The following is an 18,171-nucleotide window of genomic DNA, read 5'->3' on the forward strand; positions in this document are numbered from 1 at the left end:
GTTGAAAGTGATTGGTAACTGCAGTTAATTTTGTTATGCTGTATCCTGCAATTTTTTACAAACGTCTTTAAATTTGCATGGTCCTGCTTTGTCAACTTTACACTTAACAATACCATTCTAAGTGAGACAGAAGATAAATTAAAGCACTATTGTGAGGAGCTAGTTTTTATTTGGGAAATTCTGTGTAACTCGTACAAAATTATTATCATATCAAGAACTTTGGACATAAATTGTGAGAAGAATATGCTGTTATCAAGGTAAAGTACTGCATGGGTACAATATGATTTCCCTTTATCATTCAATCCATGTGTTATCACTACCTACACTTCACTCTTAAATACCTGAGTCTATTCTGTTTTGTTAATAAAAAGTGCAGTCAAAGTGTCAATAACACTGAATTATCCAATACAATTTTTCCTGTACTATACTTATTATATCCAGTTGAAGCACACAAAAGAAAGTTTAGAGAAGAGAAAATGAAAATTTGAAAAAAAAAAAAGTTTCTAAAAACAACACTGGGTGTTTTATCGTTGCAGTTCCGTTTCCTTTAAGCAGACCAGCAGCAAAGATCCATATTTTGTTTTGAAAGTATTCGGGAGTGCCTATGAAGCACCAACAGCTGATTTAAGCAATTCCGTTGTCATGCTCTTCGGGCGTTCAATTGGGAGACCCAGGGCACGAGACCAGACTAATGATGAAAGCACACCCAGGGCACGCGACACACCAAACAAGACAGTGTAGTAATTCATTTCTGTCAAACCATAGTGCTGTAATCAAAACAAAAGATGACTAAGTAAACACATGAAATTACAGGTCTCGGCTCAAAATCCAGGTCATTCTGTTTTCATTAAACCTGATATCTTCATCGTTTGAAGTTCAAAACTGTCAAAATCTTGATCTAGAACATGGCAAAAAAAATCATCCTGTCTGGCCCATAAAGTGACCATGTCTTTTCTGAAACAGACCTCAAAGTTAATTTAATTACACTCTCATCATTATCATTGTTGTTATTAATAGAATGATAATAATTTAATAAAATGATATTATTTTTGTTGAGGGGGGAAATTATTTTCTGACCCACAAACAAGGCCTTCCAACACAAACAAGGCACCTATCAAACACTGCAGATATTTGATCAAAAAATATTTGCCATTTTTCACTTTCTTCAACTTCCTAACTTATTACATTCTTGCTTCCCACCCAATCCTGTGTCAAACTTCCCTTCCAATTCCTTTACTCCAAGGCCCCTGCCCCAGATTCCTCTACATTTCAATTACCTGAAGAAGAACTCCACTATGAGCATCAACATTAGGCCAAGGGTTCTTTGCTTTTCCTTGCTCCAGCAAAACATTTGGAACAATTTCATACAGCTGACCACAAAGTTTGAACAGGGGATCATCTGGCAAATGCTTTAAGCTAAATTCTCTCTGGGCTGTGTAACGAGGGTCTGTCTTTCTCAAAACTGCATGTCCAAAACCAGGCACAACTTGCTGTTATTAAGAAAAAAAGGAAAAAAGAACAAGGTTGCTACATGCAATTTGTATACAGTACCAATAAGCTACAGAATTAAACACCCATTTTGGTTGTTTTTTTTACTCATGATTAAAAGGGTAAACAACCAGTGCCCATCAACCAAAAAGTAAAGTGGCAGAAATCCCTGCATGGTACTTACCCCACCAGACAGAGTGTTCCAGACATATTCCCTAACTTTCTCTGTAGATGGGTTGTCTCCTACATCTTTTAGCATGTTTGTGGTCCAGATTAAGACTTCCTGAAAAACAAAAAAGTGTAATATAATGAAATTTGTATGTAATATAATGATTATCTATTGTCAACCATCAATCAAATTCATAGGCAGAGGTGACAAAAGCACCCTTTAAAATCGGTATGACTTAATTTCCAAAGAAATTCAATTGTATATTCAACAGTTATTTATTAGTACACTACATGGTTGAAATTTTCCTTGCCAATGCATCTTGAATTCAAAAGATTGCTTACAGTGTTCCTTTGGAGTGACAAGTTATGCATGCCCCTTAACCCTTTAATTCTTATGAGTGACCAAGACAGAATTTCTCCTCACAATATCAATACAGTATCAACCGAACAAGTGATGAGAATAAAGAAAAATATCAATTTGGGGATACTTAATTGATCCAAAACTAAATTCTCTGAACTGACACTATAAGCATTGTATGGCAAACAGGAGAATTACAAATGTGATCTGGGAGTGAAAGGGTTAAAAGTATTTCTTTCCACCTAAAACACATTTCACGTACTCTGAAACAAGAATTTTCTTTAGTAGATACCAGTATAAGGCTCATTTTTACAAAAATGAAAAAAAGATCCAAAGAACAAATCACAACAAATCACTCCTGAAATTTTGTAGAATCCAGGCAAGTTTGTTCTATTTTTACATGTCATTTTATAAATTTTAGCAGATACAAAGCTCATTTTTTTGTCACTAAATGTTTGTCACATGGTGCTGTTTTCAACAATGGGCTATTTTCCCCATAAAAGTAGGTTGAAAAAATATGTGAACAGCCAGTGGCTGTGAGCTCATTTGAAAACACAGGTACTGACCTGATTAGCCAAGCCATGAAGAGGTCCCGCCAGACCATTCATACCAGCAGCAAGGCACAGATAGGGATCTGACAGAGCACTGCCAACAAGGTGGGTGGTATGAGCACTGACATTTCCTCCTTCATGATCGGCATGCAGAACAAGGTACAGTCGCATCATCTCGTGAAACATAGGATCCTCAAAACCGAGCATGCTAGATAAGTTATCAGCCCAATCTTTGCCTGGATCCACTGGTGTAACTTTTCCATCCTTGAACACATTTCTGTATATGTATGCTGCCACTGTTGTGATCTTGGCTGTCACATCCATGGCATCATCAAAAGTAAACTGCGGAGAGAGAATCAAATGTTCAGAAATTTGGGAGTAAGGAACTTTAAAGAAATGTCAATCTTTTTGGATGGTGACAAATAAAGCCTAGATTTTAATAATAATAATAATAATGTTTGTTCCCTTTTTTTTGCTATTCTGCTTTGCTTTCCATTACCATTTCTTGTGCTGATTTTAGATACATGAAATTCATATATTTGCACTGTGGTGAAGAAACGAAATTAAGAGATCATGCAGCTAAGAACACTACAGAACTAGCAATTGAAAAATAGGACCTGAAAAAAAAATTCAGGCCCTTATGGGATTTGAACCCATGACCTCTGCGATACCAGTGTAACACTCTACCAACTGAGCTAATGAGCCAACTGGGAGCTGGTCAATGTGTTGGGTCCAAATAAGACAAAATTTCTTGTGCTATTGATCTTTAGCCTCAGAGTATTTGTTTTTTCTAATCTGTTCTAGAAACCACTGGTTACAGGTAAAAGAAAAACTACATTTCAAATTAGAAGTTACTTCAAAATAAAATTATATGTCAGACTGTGTGTATTCACTACCGACAATCTACTAATAGTGCTTTCCTTGAAATATAGTAAAAATAGGGAGTTTAGAATGGCAGTCATGTAGTTTTGAGGGCCTTAAAGGCATCCTGTTCCTTGGCAAGTTTGGGCTCCCTTGGAAATTTTGAAGCTCTTCTTCTGTATTTTGAGGTCTTTTCAGACTCATGTTACTTCTTTGTTCCTAAAAGTCAATCATTTAATTTGAACAAATTCGAAGATAGCTATGTGTTTGTTGAGGGTACAGTGATATTGGTGTGAAGGCTACAAGTAGGTAGTCAGGTTTTCACAAGCAGGTAGATCTCCCCCCCCCCCCATCACCCCCCCCCCCCTTCAATACCTGCTACAATTGAAACTCCTGAATTTAAGATATGTACTAGTAGTAATCTTCATCAGGCTTTACCTCCCAGTATTTTGCTTTAGGAACTCCACCTGCGTATGCCTTGGTGAATTTACTCTCGCTGTTCATGGCTGTGATTGCTGCACTAAACTGGCTCATTGGATGCAGAGTCTCAGGAAAGTTGTTCAACATCTGCACAACATGTGGCGGCAAGTCAGCATTGGCAGCCCATTCTTTGGACAAGTTGTCAACCTATTTTGGTTACAAATGAATGAAAAAAACCTCAAAACCATTTCCCTCACATTGTAAATTTACCTGGGCCAAGTATATAATGCTTTTAAATGAATAAATCACGATCTAGAGAATGGTGTTGACAGAAGTTACAACACTCTCTAGAGGATAGTTGATTTATCCAGTAAGCATTGTCCATCTGTGAAGAAAGTGTTTCTAAATGGAAAACTAGTTATCATGGTGATATTTGACATTTGTAAGCCAGCTTGCAAGTGGATTATTCCATATGTTAGTGGCAATGTTTGGATAGAAAGCTGCATTTTGAGGATTTCTGTATTACCATGTAGCCATTTTCTTTGTGTTGTCAGCCCAGTATTTAATGAAGAGTCTTTTTTTACCCCTTCAAGAATATATAAGATAGAAAAATAGAGATACATGTATTTTATGTTATTAAGTTATGGGTTTTGAGTTTATGGATGTGTTTGTGCACAATTAATAATGGAGACTGAAAAAATGAAAACCCAACATTAGATCATCTGTGGTATGACCCTTCGAAACACAATTCAGTGACACTTCTTTAGTCTTTAACACCCTTTAATCAGTGTGAATATTCTACATCCTGTTCTCTATACATTTCCTAAGGTGCAGAAAAGGAGAATTTATATTAACAATCATGAGCTTTCTTCAGTTGGGAATCATTTGCTTCCTTCTCTTGACCTGTGATCTAGGGGTTACGTTGTAACCCCTAGATGAACCCCTTATGAACCAGAAAAAGATGTGACCACAAGAAGGAAATTGACATGTTTGCACCTAACTGAAAAATGGAGTCTTTATTTTCCCATATGGTAATGTCACTTTACGTTATGTGAATCAGGATTAAGTGTCCACTAAAGCAAGAGGAAAAAACAATTGACGGTTGTGCTGGAGGGGGGGGCACACATTTCCAAAATAGTAAAGTGTCCATAAAAACAGGAGTTTATTTCAATCATTTCTTTAAGCATTTTGCCAGGGAGGCTGGCTCTTCTCTGTAATGGCAAGGTGTCTGTAATAGTGAGGTGTCTACAGGGCAAGATTCAACTTTATACTCTTGAGAAGTTAGGAGTCTTCCCCAAAAATACAACTAAGGAACCTGGACCTCCTTCATCCTGAGACCAGTGCCCAAGCCACAGGACTACAGTGTTTCCTTTAGAAAAGTTGCAATCCAATAAACAATAAAAATTCATCAAACGCACCTGCTGTTTTGTTGGTATTTCTCCTGTCATAAGTAACCAAAATATTCCTTCTGGCAAAGGTTCCTCACCACCATCTGCCTTGGGCAAAAGCTTCAGAGAAAGTCAAAAGAAGATCTGTTATCAGATGGAACACATTCAGTACTACTTTTCTGTAACATTTCTTTAATATCTGATATTAGCAGTTTTTCATGTGTGTTGATTAGCCAGCTCAAAAGTGAATAGCAAGTACTGTTCACCTCTGAGCAGCTAAAGAGACAAAACTGCAAATCAAGAGTTAAATTTATGTCTAATTTTTTGGTATACCGAGAGAAATAAACTAGTTTTTTGGAATCTGCATTGCATATACTATAATAGTCATTCATCTCAGTGTCGGTGAAGTTGGAGGATATTTACCTTGCTGCAAATACACACTACTATTCACCTCCACTTTGGTGAATACTTGTAAATTATAATGATGGGAAAAAAATATTTAACTATTTTTAACTCTTCTTTTGAGAAAAACAAGAACAGTCACCTTTACAACTGCAAACAATGAATAACTTCCATATATAAATATGCATTAAATGATAGAACATACCTTTTGGCATTCTGGAATTGTATAGCCTCGGAACCTAATCCCCTAAAAGAAATTAAAGGAAAAATCACATACCCTTAAAAATGTGCTGGACTACTTTAATCTGACATGCAATTATTGTATGGTAAGGAAATCAGACATTGCTCAAAATGGAGCTTTTAGCGTTAGAACCTTAATATCAAGTTAATATCCTGCTTTCTTATGCTCTCAGTTTCTTGAAACTCTTGCTAACTTAAACAGAATTTAGACTAACATAGACTATTATTGATGGTTTTAGACCCAATTTTTCACACCTTCCAAGACAAATCAATTTCCTTTTCCTAAGAGGTTCACAAAATCTAGATTTCAATGAGTTGTCCAAAGTATTCCACACAAGCTGTATCTCAGACCTTACCCATACATTGCAATTATTAGATAATGGTAAGTTATTCATATGAATGTTAAAAGTATTGGTGTTCTCTTCAGACTTAAAAGACAAAGGTTGAGTCAGTTTCCTCACTTTCTCGCACATCCACAGTAATGGCTCACAAAACCAACTCAAGACCAACAAAATTAGTCTGTTGTAGGCTAATATTATATTGGAATAATGTATTCTGAGATTTGCACAGTATATTTTGATTATTGTAATTGTAAATAGCACACCGTACTGAACTGTGTTACTGGATGTTGAAAAAATGATTAGTGAAATTACTGACCATTAGGTAATAGTCACAGAACATTGTTTTTATTCTGGATTTAACCAAAACTATAGCAAAATTCTCAAAGTGATTGGTTATCACCAGCCCAATTTGAACACCAGTAGGACAGTGCACACATCATGCTTGTAATTGGACAGTGCAATAGGACAGTTAAAGGGACAATTATCATGTCATACCTATGCAAGTGGACAGAATGAGTCATGTACATGCACTGTTGTCTTGCATTTTTGCCGAGTTAATTTTTTTTTTTTTGTGTGCAAACGGTGGCTAGTTTCTTTTCCAAATTTTGTAATACTTTTGATTAATTGGTAACAGGACTGCATGTCTTCCAATTCTGTCCATAATCATACTTGTGTGAACAAATCAGACTCCCACTTTGCGATTGTCTAATCACTGGTATGATTAAAGACAGAATTGGACTACACCTGGTTCTATTACTATTATAGATTTTTTTTTCAATACCTCATTTGAATCTAAGTGTGAGGTTTCTGTAACCAAACCTTTGATACCTCGCATACCACCATAAACCTATAAAAAACAATTCAGGGCACCCTTATCAATGTCAATCTAACCTAACTTACTGCTAATTAAAGTAGTATGCATCATAAAACATATAATTTCTATCAATGGCATAAGATTTTATTGTTATATCATAAAAATTACAATTTACTAGGTTTAACCCCTGAACTCCCAATTGAGTGACCATGGCAGGATTTCTCCATTCAGTATCAATACAAAATCACACAGACAAGTAATGAGAATAAAGAAAAACATCAATTTGAAGATTATCAGCTGATCAAATACAAAATTCTCCAAACCAATATCATAAGAATTGTATAGAAAACAGTCAGGAGAATTACTATTTTGATCCTGGGAGTGAAAGGGTTAAGTATTACTAGAAGTGGTACAATATAAATGCTTAAATAGTTGTGTTAAATTTAATGTTTCTGATTGAACAATATAACGTCTCAATTAACAGCACCAGAAACCACAACCACAGCTTGCCCAAAATCCTTCCCTGATGTTTTGCTTAACATGTGAGCAACTGTTGTAATGATCAGATTTTAAGGATCAAAAAAGAGGTAAAATTTCCGCACAGCCCCATACTTCATTATGCATTCAGTTCTTGAATAGAGAAAACAATGACCATAACAATACATTGCCATTGGGAAAACAGATTTGTTTTACAATAGCATGGGGCTGTGCGGAAATTTTACCAAAAAAGATAATAGAATTTGAGAGATGGACAAGCAAAATTGTGCAAGTTTAGTTACTACATCACCGGTAAATCAATCTCCAGTTGAAAGAACAATTTATCGAAACAATACTGACTAATATTCAATATTAATGATCAAATATCATGATAATTCGAGCTAAAGTAATACTACACCAAAATAACAGTAAAAAAACTTTCGATTCACTTTAAAAGTATGACCATTAGCACTGAATTATACAATAAACCACAATCAGATTGCCCTCTCAGTACTCTGGTTCAACTATAGATCTAGGCATTGAACTGGAAGGTAAAAATTAACCGACGAACCTTTTAATTTATAATTTTTGTATTAAAATCTAACACCAAACGAAGGAAAACAAACGGGGAAGCAGAGATCTTATAAGATGACTTTGGATAAGACAGTTTAAATGATAGTAAAAATAGGCCTTTATATCCTAACGTGACAAAAATCTAACAGAAAATGTGACGCAATTTCTTCAAATCGTGACATAGAGTGTGAAAAGTACCTGGTCAACTGTGTACTCCCCCAAAGATTTATCGCCGTAAGTTTTCCGGAATTCCGCAACTTCCTTCTGTTTCTCCGGGACTATGCGATACATTGTTTCTTTCAAGCTCTGGAAAAGAAAATTAACGGATATTTTTTAAGTTACGAATAGCCAGAGAAGAACAAAGCGAAAGTTTCCAATTTAATTATAAGGAAGTCAACATCAGGATATTAAATGGGACGTACCAAAGTTTGAGCTTGCGTCGACTGGAGTCGTACCAAACTGCCTATCAGCCCTTGTTGAAGAGTTTGCTACATAATAATTGCAAAACAAAGTAAAAAAAATACAGATATTGGTAACAACGATAATGGAAACTGCTAACGTCGTCTCTTGTTATCACATGCAGTACACGCATGTTGATTCGCAAGGTACTCATTTTTTAGAACAGATCTACGGAACATAATTAGGCAACAGCGAGTTGAGACTATAAAGAAGCTTACCGTTGTCTGTCCAAGTCTGGACAACTGTTTCCACGTTCTTAAAACATTCATTTTGAAAACTAAATCTTAGCGATCCACTCCAACTCTAATCCCTTCCTCTCCGACCAAGCGACTGTGCGAGACCGGTAGACGTCATAAGAAACGGAGAGGGACTACGTACTAGTGGTGATTCAACGGAGAAGATCTATTTCCTTCCTGTTACCTTATATGTCACTTCCGGAATAGTTACGGCAAAGTACACCGCGAGCGTGACTCTGGAATCATCTTTTACTTTGAGACGAAGGCGGAAGAGGGACTGTGATAATTATACGAAAAATAACTTCATTAAGTTGAATTTAAATGGCGGAGGAAAGTAAAAAAGTTCAACTAAACGTCGAAGAATCTGCTGTAAACCTAAGCACGTAAGTTCCTTGTATTTTTGTTGTAAATTGTGTTGGTTGATTTTATCGCGCTTAAATAACACTTCATTGTGTTTTAGACATTCTTAAATTTCTGTTTAGCTCCAAGGAAGTCATCCTATGTAAACAGATTTTATAGAATTATAGCTAAAAATGATGCTTCTGTCGTTAATTCTGTACTTGGAAAATGTCGAGTTGTCGCTCTTCAGCTATAATCTACGTAATGGATAAATTTGTGTAATCGATGATTGCGCAATTAATATCGTCCGTCGAGGAAGTAACGCAATCGATATTTTGTGCTGCAGTTGATTAAGTAGCTTTTGAAAGCTTCTATTGTCACTTGAGTGGATTCTGATGTTTTTTTTTCAAGAAGTTACTTGGTTTTTCACAACTATAGTCAGTACAAACATCATAAAACCCTGCAGGCGAACTGGGAAGGATTAATCTATAAGATGTAATCTAGGTGAAAGTAAGGCACAATTATGACCTTATCACTAAATTTAGAATTTCTGGATAAATTTGCGGACACCACATACATCGAAATTAGCTTATGAGGCCCAGAGAATTTGTGAGCTCCTATCAACTAACCAACCCATCCAGATAGAGAATCTGTCTGGGTGGTTACAGACGAACAACTCAAGCACTATAAAAAGATCTTGGTAAAAGATTCTTGCTGACACAAGTTTATAACCCTAAGACCCTCCCTTCCCCCTAACCCCCTCCCTCCTCTCCCACGATGATGTCCTTAGAATGTACAACCACTAAATCTCCTGGTCAGATGAAGACTAGCAGTGTACAATCAAAGTGTCATGATCTACCACATATCAAGTGAGCAGCTGGTTGAACAACAAACAACAGCACCTCATTATTAACTGTATATTTTCCATGTAGTGATTACTCAGAGATTGAAGACAAAGATGAGGTATCACCTCTGAATGAATCCAGTCCATTGATCCATGCTGTAAATAGCGACTCTGAACATGAAAGAACAGGAACTGTGTTTTCATCAATATTCACTCTTGTTTCAACCATGGTTGGAGGGGGAATTCTTTCATTACCATTTGCATTTCAAGAAGGAGGTTTTATCATTACATCTATAATCTTATTCTGTGTTCTTATGGCATCCACTCATGGGGCATTTCTCGTCATAAACAGTAAGAGATACTGTCAAGGGAAAATAACAAATATTGAAGATGTTGCTAATATTGCTTTTGGAAATAAGGGAAAGGTATGTTTAATTGTTTCATCTTGATTATTCAAGAATTGACTTGTAGTAGAAGATAAAAGCCTAAGTGAACAAACTATTTGATAAAATTACAACTAACCAGAGTAAAATTAACATCATATGGATTGATGATATAAGTAAAGATGGTGAATTTTTAAGCCTGGCCCTAGTTGATCAAAGAGTGGATTATGGTATCCACTGGATAAATCTCTATCTGGTGGATAGCATAGTATGTTTTGTTGACACTTATCAGCTGGATCGCGATTTATCCATTGGATAGCATTATCCACCATTTGAACCAGTAGGCTCTGAGGCCTATTCCTTGAAAGTCCAGGTAACTCAACAGGCCCAAAACCATATTTTGAAATAAAAATTAAATTAGTAAAGAAGCAGCTTCTGGCACCCTAACCAATCCATTTTGTTTCTTTAATTGATAGTTTTTTTTGTATCAATTTGAAACCTTTAAACCCCAATCTGGAATGAAAATAAGATCAGCTGTACAAGCCTATTAAGTTACTGAGACTTTGAGAAATGGGCTCTGGTGTTTTAAGTGAAAGGAGAGCAAGTCAGTGAATGACACAGGCACAGAAAAAAAACTCCTTGTGTTTCCAATAGGAGTTGAACCTACAACCTTCCAATTAGCACTTTGGATGTTCTACCACTGAGTTATTGGAAACTCATGGCAGACACTGGGCTATTTAACTAGATCCATGGTAACAAACTTCCTACATACTGCTAGAATAAGAATGTTGATTTGTGATGCCCATGCACAATGATTTGTGAATGAAGATCGTGAATTTTGTCTTTTTTGAGCATCCAAAGTACTTGTTATCTGTAGTAGGTTTGACTCAAATTCTTCCATCACGTAATGTAAGTGAAGATGGTGAATTTTTTTTTGAATGTTAAAAGTACTCATCTTCTGTCGCAGGTTGACTCCCATTGGGAACCCTTGGAGTTCTTTTTCTCCAACTCACATCTTGAATTGTATGGCAGACAGTAAGGAATCTGTCTGCCATACAATTCTTTTGATGTCAATTTGGAGAATTTGGTATTGGATCATCTAATTATCTACTAATTTGTGTGGCATTTTTCCACACATGTTGGAGGGCACTTAGTCAGTGACATGGCCTCTCACTTTTTCAGGCATCAGAAAGATTCTCCACACTGTCTCGCTTTGTGTTCTACAGATAACTGCCATGTTTTAGATCACGCCTCTACCGGCTTTCAGCCTAAGATAAAAGAGGCTATTCATATTCAAAGAGAACAACCATCCTTGAATCAGCAATTACACCATGTAAATCTAAAACTATCTTTTTAATTCTCACCCTTTCATGCTTTACCTCTTTTCTTGTTGTCACTATTTATCATAATTAGCATTGTTCTACTTACTATATAATTCAACTTTAAACGCTTTGTACAGTAATTAACTGAAGATGACAGAAGTTTCTGTCGAAACATGTTTTACAGACTCAAAAGTTTTGTTGCTTTCTTTTAATTCAAATTTATTTATTCTTATCACTTTTCTGCTTGATCAAGTTGTGTTAAAAAATTTTTAGCCAACACTGGACTATTTTCAACACTTTGTTTCTCTAATCTCACTTTAGATGCTACATGCTACTTTCAGAGAGTCATTCTCTAATTTTACCCTTGAAACACACACTACAAAAACTGTGTGGTCTCTGATATACTATTCATGTAAGAAATACTGTTCAGTTCTTCTCTTACATAGTCACATTGTATGGAGAAATTCTGTTTTGGTCATTCATCAGAGTTACAGGGCTAATTGAGTTCATACTTGCTTCTAATGACACTATTTCTTATAATCAGATGTATGGTGATGTCAGATGTAAATTGATTGTTCTTTGTTTTCAGATTCTTACTCAAATAGTCATTATTGTAACACTGTTTTTATGTTCAGTTGCGTACTGGATTCTGATCACAGACCAGGTTAGTGTTGCAGCAGTTTAAGTTTGTTAATTCTGAAAAAAAAATTACAGATCTATCAGTAGCATGTCCTATTGTTTGTCCTTGTTGTTGTTCAAGTATTCAGAGAGAAGATGATTTTAGACCTAAGAACCACACCTTTCAACTCTTTGACTCCTAAGATCTCAATAGTAATTCTCCTTACTGTCTACCATACAGTTCTCCTGATGTTAGTTTGGAGAATTTGGTATTGGATCAACTTTTATTCCCTTAACTGATATTTTTCTTTATTCTCATCACTTGTCTGCTTGAAATTGTATTGATATTGTAAGGAGAAATTCTATCTTGGTCACTCATGGGAGTTAAGGGTTAAATATCTGATATGAAAAAATTGATGACAATTTGTAATTAAGTAAGTAAGTAAATCTTTATTTCAGTAGTTAAGACTGTATTCCCCCTTATGGCCTAAGGGAACTGAACTACAATAATTATTATAATTCTCATTAAAGACATTTAAAATATTAAAATATCAAGATACTAAGGACATTATAAAACTTAAGATCACAAAGGTCTTAGAATCATGTTAATAAAAACTAGAATATTCTGTCAGTTTTAAAACTATCAGGTGGGAATTTACACATATGCAGTCAAAGTAGTTTCTTCTAAACTTCTTTAGATCAGTGGAATAAACAAATTTGAGTGGTACAATGATTGAAATTTTTTGTGAATCAAGATTAAAAAAAAATTATAAATGGCAAGGAACCTTATAAGGACCATATCTACATTTTCTCTCTTTGGAAGAACAAATAAAAAATTAACAAAATTTTTAAGCCTGTTTTTTAATTATGCAATCATTGAAGAGCCAAAGATTTCTGGAGTAAGAGAATAGGAGAGTATCAAGTGAGTCTTTAAGCCAGGTCTGGACTTCATCTGCTTCTTATTTAACAGATAGCATAATGTGGTTAACTCTTTAACTCTTAGAGGTGATTAATATGTCACTTCTCCCTATAATATCCATACATTATCCAGTAGGCAGGTAATAAGAATATCAAACTTATCAGGTTAAAGTTGTTATCTTGATCTAGCACCAAATTCTTGCAGCTATTTTATAAGGAAATGTGTAGCAGCTAGAGGGGAGAATTAACAATCAGATCTTGGGAGTTAAAGGGTCAAGAACAAAAAAGTGGCACTTAAGGCACAGCTAAGTGTGTTGCTGGTGTTCTTACCACAATTTGAAATCTTATTGTGATTATTCCATGGCAACATGGAATAATAAAGAAGCAAATGTTCCTGGCCTTCAATAGCTTGTGAGTAACAACCAATCAAATGCATCCTTGATTCAGCTTCTTTTATAAAAAATTATTCTAACTTATTCCATAGATTGAACCAATAATTGTTCTGCTATGTGGCCCTCATTCCGTCTGGTCAAAAAAGATTGTTATATTGACTATACCAACAGTGGTCATCTTTCCAATCACTCTGCTAAAAAGTATGAGTGCACTAAGGTTTACCTCAGTTTTAAGGTAAGGAAAGAAAACTTTACCTTTCTCAGTTTTGATATTTTATTTAATTGGTAAACTATTTTATTGCTTATCATGTCAATATCTAAAAGAGTTGTAAACAAGAAAGTTAAGCAAAGATGAAGTGCAGAATACATCCTCTCTGTAGAGATTAAAGTGTATTCCTCTGCTCTATTACCCCTGTTTTGCAACACTGTTGTTGAAAGAATTGAATCCACCACTGTGATCACTGTCAGTCAGGCATTTATACCATGCTAGTGAATCAAAAACTTAAAATTGACCGATGCAGTAGCTTAAATGATAATGATATTTTCAGTTGCAGTTTGTTATATCAGGCAGCGATATCTTTTAAATCTCCTCAGCGTCATATGTGTAGTTTTTCTTTCCGGAGTCGTGATTTACAAGTCAATCATAAACGACGTTGGAGGGCCGGTCGATAGTCCTAAAAACCCACTGCAATTGTGGCCAGATGGCTTACGCGGGCTTCTCACAGCTATCTCCATCGCTGGCCTCACTTTTTCATGTCATTTCAACATCCTACCCATGCATGGAGAGCTGCGATATCAAACTCGTGCAAACAAGAGAATTATTTTGTATACAGCCATGGGGATCACTTATACTCTCAACGTTCTTGTTAGTTTCTTTGGATTTTTTCAGGTGAGCTAAATTGTTCTGCAGTTAGATTAACAAATTGTGTTTTTAAGATGAGGTTTGAATGTGAAGAACCTCGGTCAATTTTTCTAGCGCAAACGTTTCTTCACTGTCTGGTAGTTTTGCTTGCCTTATTTCCCCTGAGTTCCTGCGCATTTACCGAATAAGAATCTTTCATGATATCTCTCACTTAGTACGTGCTCGGTATGATTGGTCAATTTAGTGGACCGTGTTTCGCTGTAAGGCCTGCCCTCCCCCCCCCCCCCCCCCCACACACACACACACACTCTCTCTCTCTCTCTCTCTCTCTCTCTCTCTGTGTTTGAACTCAGAGATATGCTAAATATCTTACTGACCTCGCTTCCTTGTTTCGTACTGTAAGTTACGAAATCTCTCGTTTTCAGCTCAGATTTACACCAAAAAAACTGTCTTATATTACTAGTGACTAAGTCGTGTTTGTATCGGTCAGTTTTGCATCTGATTAGCTGAGAGGCCGCGGCGAGTTTTCTATACCAGTGGCAGGAAAAAGCGAAGCAAGCCCAAAGCTTTACTGGAATACTTTTCAATTCTTGATTCAAAATAGCTATTGTAACAGCTGAACTTTTTGTTTGCAGTTCAGACAGTTTACTGACCAGGACATCACAAGAAATTATCCGCATGATGATTTCCTCGTCAATGTAGGACGTGTGGCTTTAGCGCTAACACTTCTGCTGAGTTTTCCACTGCTTATCTTCCCTTGCAGAAACGTTATTAACCGGGTATGATAAAAAACATGTTATTTCCTTAAAGTTATGTGGATAATGTCCGTCTTACTGAGTTGGAACGAGTTATGTCTAGACCACGGGCTCGCGGCCATTGTTAGTTGCGTGCTATTTTCAAGATTTTATTCTGTTGAAAGAAAAATTTTCCCAAAATATTTTGTTTCTTTATCGAAAGGAGAAGTATGCTAACCAAACCGTATGATTTTTATCTTCGCAAAACTTGTATTGCGTATTAGGTAATATTTACCTGGATGGATATTAAATATGTTGATAAAGTAACTTACTAAAATAAAATTATTTGATATTCTTCTTTTTATTGTTATTATTATTATTATTATTATTATTATTATTATTATTATTATCATCATCATCATTTCTCTTTTCGTTTCTCGTAACAGTTAATTTGGCGGATAGAGTCCAAAACTCTTTTCCAGTCCCAGCCGTCTATGACGACTCGCTCATGGGAGTACTTTAGCAACGCTACAGGTACAGGTCCTTCTCAGTTAATGTGGCTGATAGAGACTGGGCTCCTTGTCTTCATTGGTTACATTTTGGCGTATTACATTCCTCAAGTAAGTTGAATCTCCTGTGTTTTCTTCCGTTGTAATAAGTTGCTTAAGTTCTATAAACTAAATTCGTCCTTGAATAAAGGGGGTAAGTTTCTAAAGAAACCGTGGTGCTGCGTCGGTGGGGAGTATAAGAACGTAATTTGGTTTTATCAACTAAGATGATGATGTAAGTGGACACCATAAAGAGTTTCTAAAGCTGAAACTAGAAACTTTTTAGGGCAGCCAATTTACGTTGTTAAGGCAGTTGATATAGCCAAATTATCTTCCATTCGTCCTTGGTTATACTTCTGATGCTCGTTTACACTTAGTAGTTACTAATTCGGAAAACGAGTCGTAGCATAATTTATATATATATATCTGTGCGTAGCGGTTCTTTAATAAACTCTTAACGACTGGCCCGAGTTGGAAATCTACTTTTCCCGGAAAACCGGACGGGTTTTAATTTTGTTTTCTAAGAGGGAGCCGAGCGAAACATTGAGATTCAAGAGAAAAAAGTAATCTGTTTCCCGATTGGCCAGTCATCAAGGGACTTGTTACAAACTCAACGAAGACATCAGAAGCTGCAATGTAAAAAAAAAGACGAAAAATTATTAATAAATCACATAAGTCCATAAGACGGCAAATACCCCAATGCTTAAGATGTCACTCCACCTTTGATCACATCCTGTTCACGTGCAACGACAGCCGTCGGTCAACATTCTCCGGTAAAAGTGCACTGTTGCCCTCTGACGTCATTGATTTTATTAAATTGCCTGCTCAGACTTTTGACCGGAAACACTTTCATTGTTGGATGTCATGTGACTCCAGAATGAACGATGAGAACGTGCACTGGGGAAATAGAATTCCAGTCATATAACAACATCACCTATCGAGTGTACTCTAGATCTATGTCCCCCAGCAATCAGTCCTTCTTTGGATCCATGACGTAATCATGCTTATGTCCAAATGAAACCATCCATAAGGTCATTGTGCTAAGTGACTGAGTATCAAGATATATTTTTTTGCTTGTCTTTGTTTTCAGGTTGCCATGGTTTGGGGATTCGTCGGTGCAATTGGGACCACCATTTTAATCTACATCCTTCCGCCAGCGTTTTACCTGCGCGTGCGCCTTCACCCACCTCGACCAGACCTTAAACAGATAGCGGCGTGGGGCCTAATGTTAACAGGATTTGCTGTGCTTGTCGTATGCACCTATCAATCATTTGCAAACGTTATCGATCCTATTCCAAAATTGGTGCGGCCGCATGACCTTAGCAACCAAACAACATCTGGATAAACATCCACGTGTTTTTGCCGCAAAAGACACCAGAAGTATCCCTGCTTTAGTATTGCGCGACAGCCTGAAAATGTCACGAGAAGAACTACAACGACAAGCGACTGAGAGACGTCATCTACAGCTTCATGTTAAGTGGCTGAAGGATACTTTTTGATCGTAAGAGAACGTAGAAAATCATGAACGAAATTTTCCTTATTCAGTCTTCAACTCCATGAATTAATACTTTACGATGGGAACATGGTAACACGCGCATTGAAAATTTAATTTAAAGCATTTTCAATTGAGTGTCGAAAGTAATCTGGAACAGCTTTGTGTTTGCTTTACTTCGCTCTGTGATTGGTCCAGAAAACTCGCGACACTAGCTAAACCAATCAGATTCGAACTAAAACCAATCATGACTTGGTCACCCGCGTTTCCCAGCGCTTTAGACAGTTTGGTGGTGTATTTATTTGGGTTCTCATTGGCTCTAAAAGGTATTTTACTTTCCTCTGATTGGCTACTGTGATTGCGTTGGTTTTGGTTTTATGACACTCAATCGAATAGCTTTCTATTTTATTTAAATATTTAAATTTATCCAAATTTTACAGCGAAATCAAGGTTTTCTTTTTTGTAAGGTGACTTGATACACTTTAACTTGATACACTTTCAATATTTCAATTTGACATGAAGTAAGAACTGTTTCCAGAAATCATCCAGAAATTATTTGGTTGCGTTACGATAAAATTTATCAAGGCTCTGTAGTATTCCCCCCCCCCTCCCTCTTTGGCAGTCAGTTTTCTAATGACCCCCCCCCTCCCTTTACGCAGCATTGACTGATTCCCTCCGTTCCCCTGAAAACCATGGTAATCCCCCTTTTCAATCTCCCGACCCCCTCCCCCCTCAGGCGGTAAATAGTGACTGGCCCCAACTATCTATTTCAATATATTAGCAACGAACATTATTTAAATAAAATGTTAAAATATTAAATTATGATGCGTTCAAATTATTTTCAAAATAACGTCTGGAATTTTCTTCTGACGCATATTCTGACGCTTTTATCAACTTATACAAAGATATGTAATCCCGAATAAAATGCAATTTTTCTCCCTCA

General features: G+C 36.3%; 2 protein-coding genes across 2 annotated transcripts; one reads left to right on the top strand and one right to left on the bottom strand.

Annotated features, from left to right (window-relative positions):
- Positions 1 to 149: 149 nt before the first annotated feature.
- On the bottom strand, positions 150 to 8,827 carry LOC113684219 (citrate synthase, mitochondrial). Its single transcript, XM_089183518.1, has 11 exons — positions 8,759 to 8,827; positions 8,504 to 8,569; positions 8,280 to 8,387; positions 6,999 to 7,064; positions 5,842 to 5,883; positions 5,265 to 5,354; positions 3,865 to 4,053; positions 2,581 to 2,907; positions 1,673 to 1,771; positions 1,278 to 1,490; positions 150 to 767 (listed from the first exon to the last, which is right to left on the bottom strand). The coding sequence occupies exons 1-11, from the start codon at positions 8,807 to 8,809 to the stop codon at positions 603 to 605; spliced, it is 1,416 nt and encodes a 471-aa protein (XP_089039644.1). The 5' UTR covers positions 8,810 to 8,827; the 3' UTR covers positions 150 to 602.
- Positions 8,828 to 8,919: 92 nt separating this feature from the next.
- Positions 8,920 to 18,171, top strand: LOC113684271 (uncharacterized). The gene is made up of 8 exons (XM_027201615.2): positions 8,920 to 9,159; positions 10,048 to 10,384; positions 12,254 to 12,328; positions 13,685 to 13,827; positions 14,187 to 14,481; positions 15,090 to 15,233; positions 15,635 to 15,808; positions 16,827 to 18,171. The coding sequence occupies exons 1-8, from the start codon at positions 9,098 to 9,100 to the stop codon at positions 17,079 to 17,081; spliced, it is 1,485 nt and encodes a 494-aa protein (XP_027057416.2). The 5' UTR covers positions 8,920 to 9,097; the 3' UTR covers positions 17,082 to 18,171.

The sequence above is a fragment of the Pocillopora damicornis genome, chromosome 9 (assembly GCF_964200805.1).
Source record: "Pocillopora damicornis chromosome 9, jaPocDami1.2, whole genome shotgun sequence".
Lineage (NCBI taxonomy): Eukaryota > Metazoa > Cnidaria > Anthozoa > Scleractinia > Pocilloporidae > Pocillopora > Pocillopora damicornis.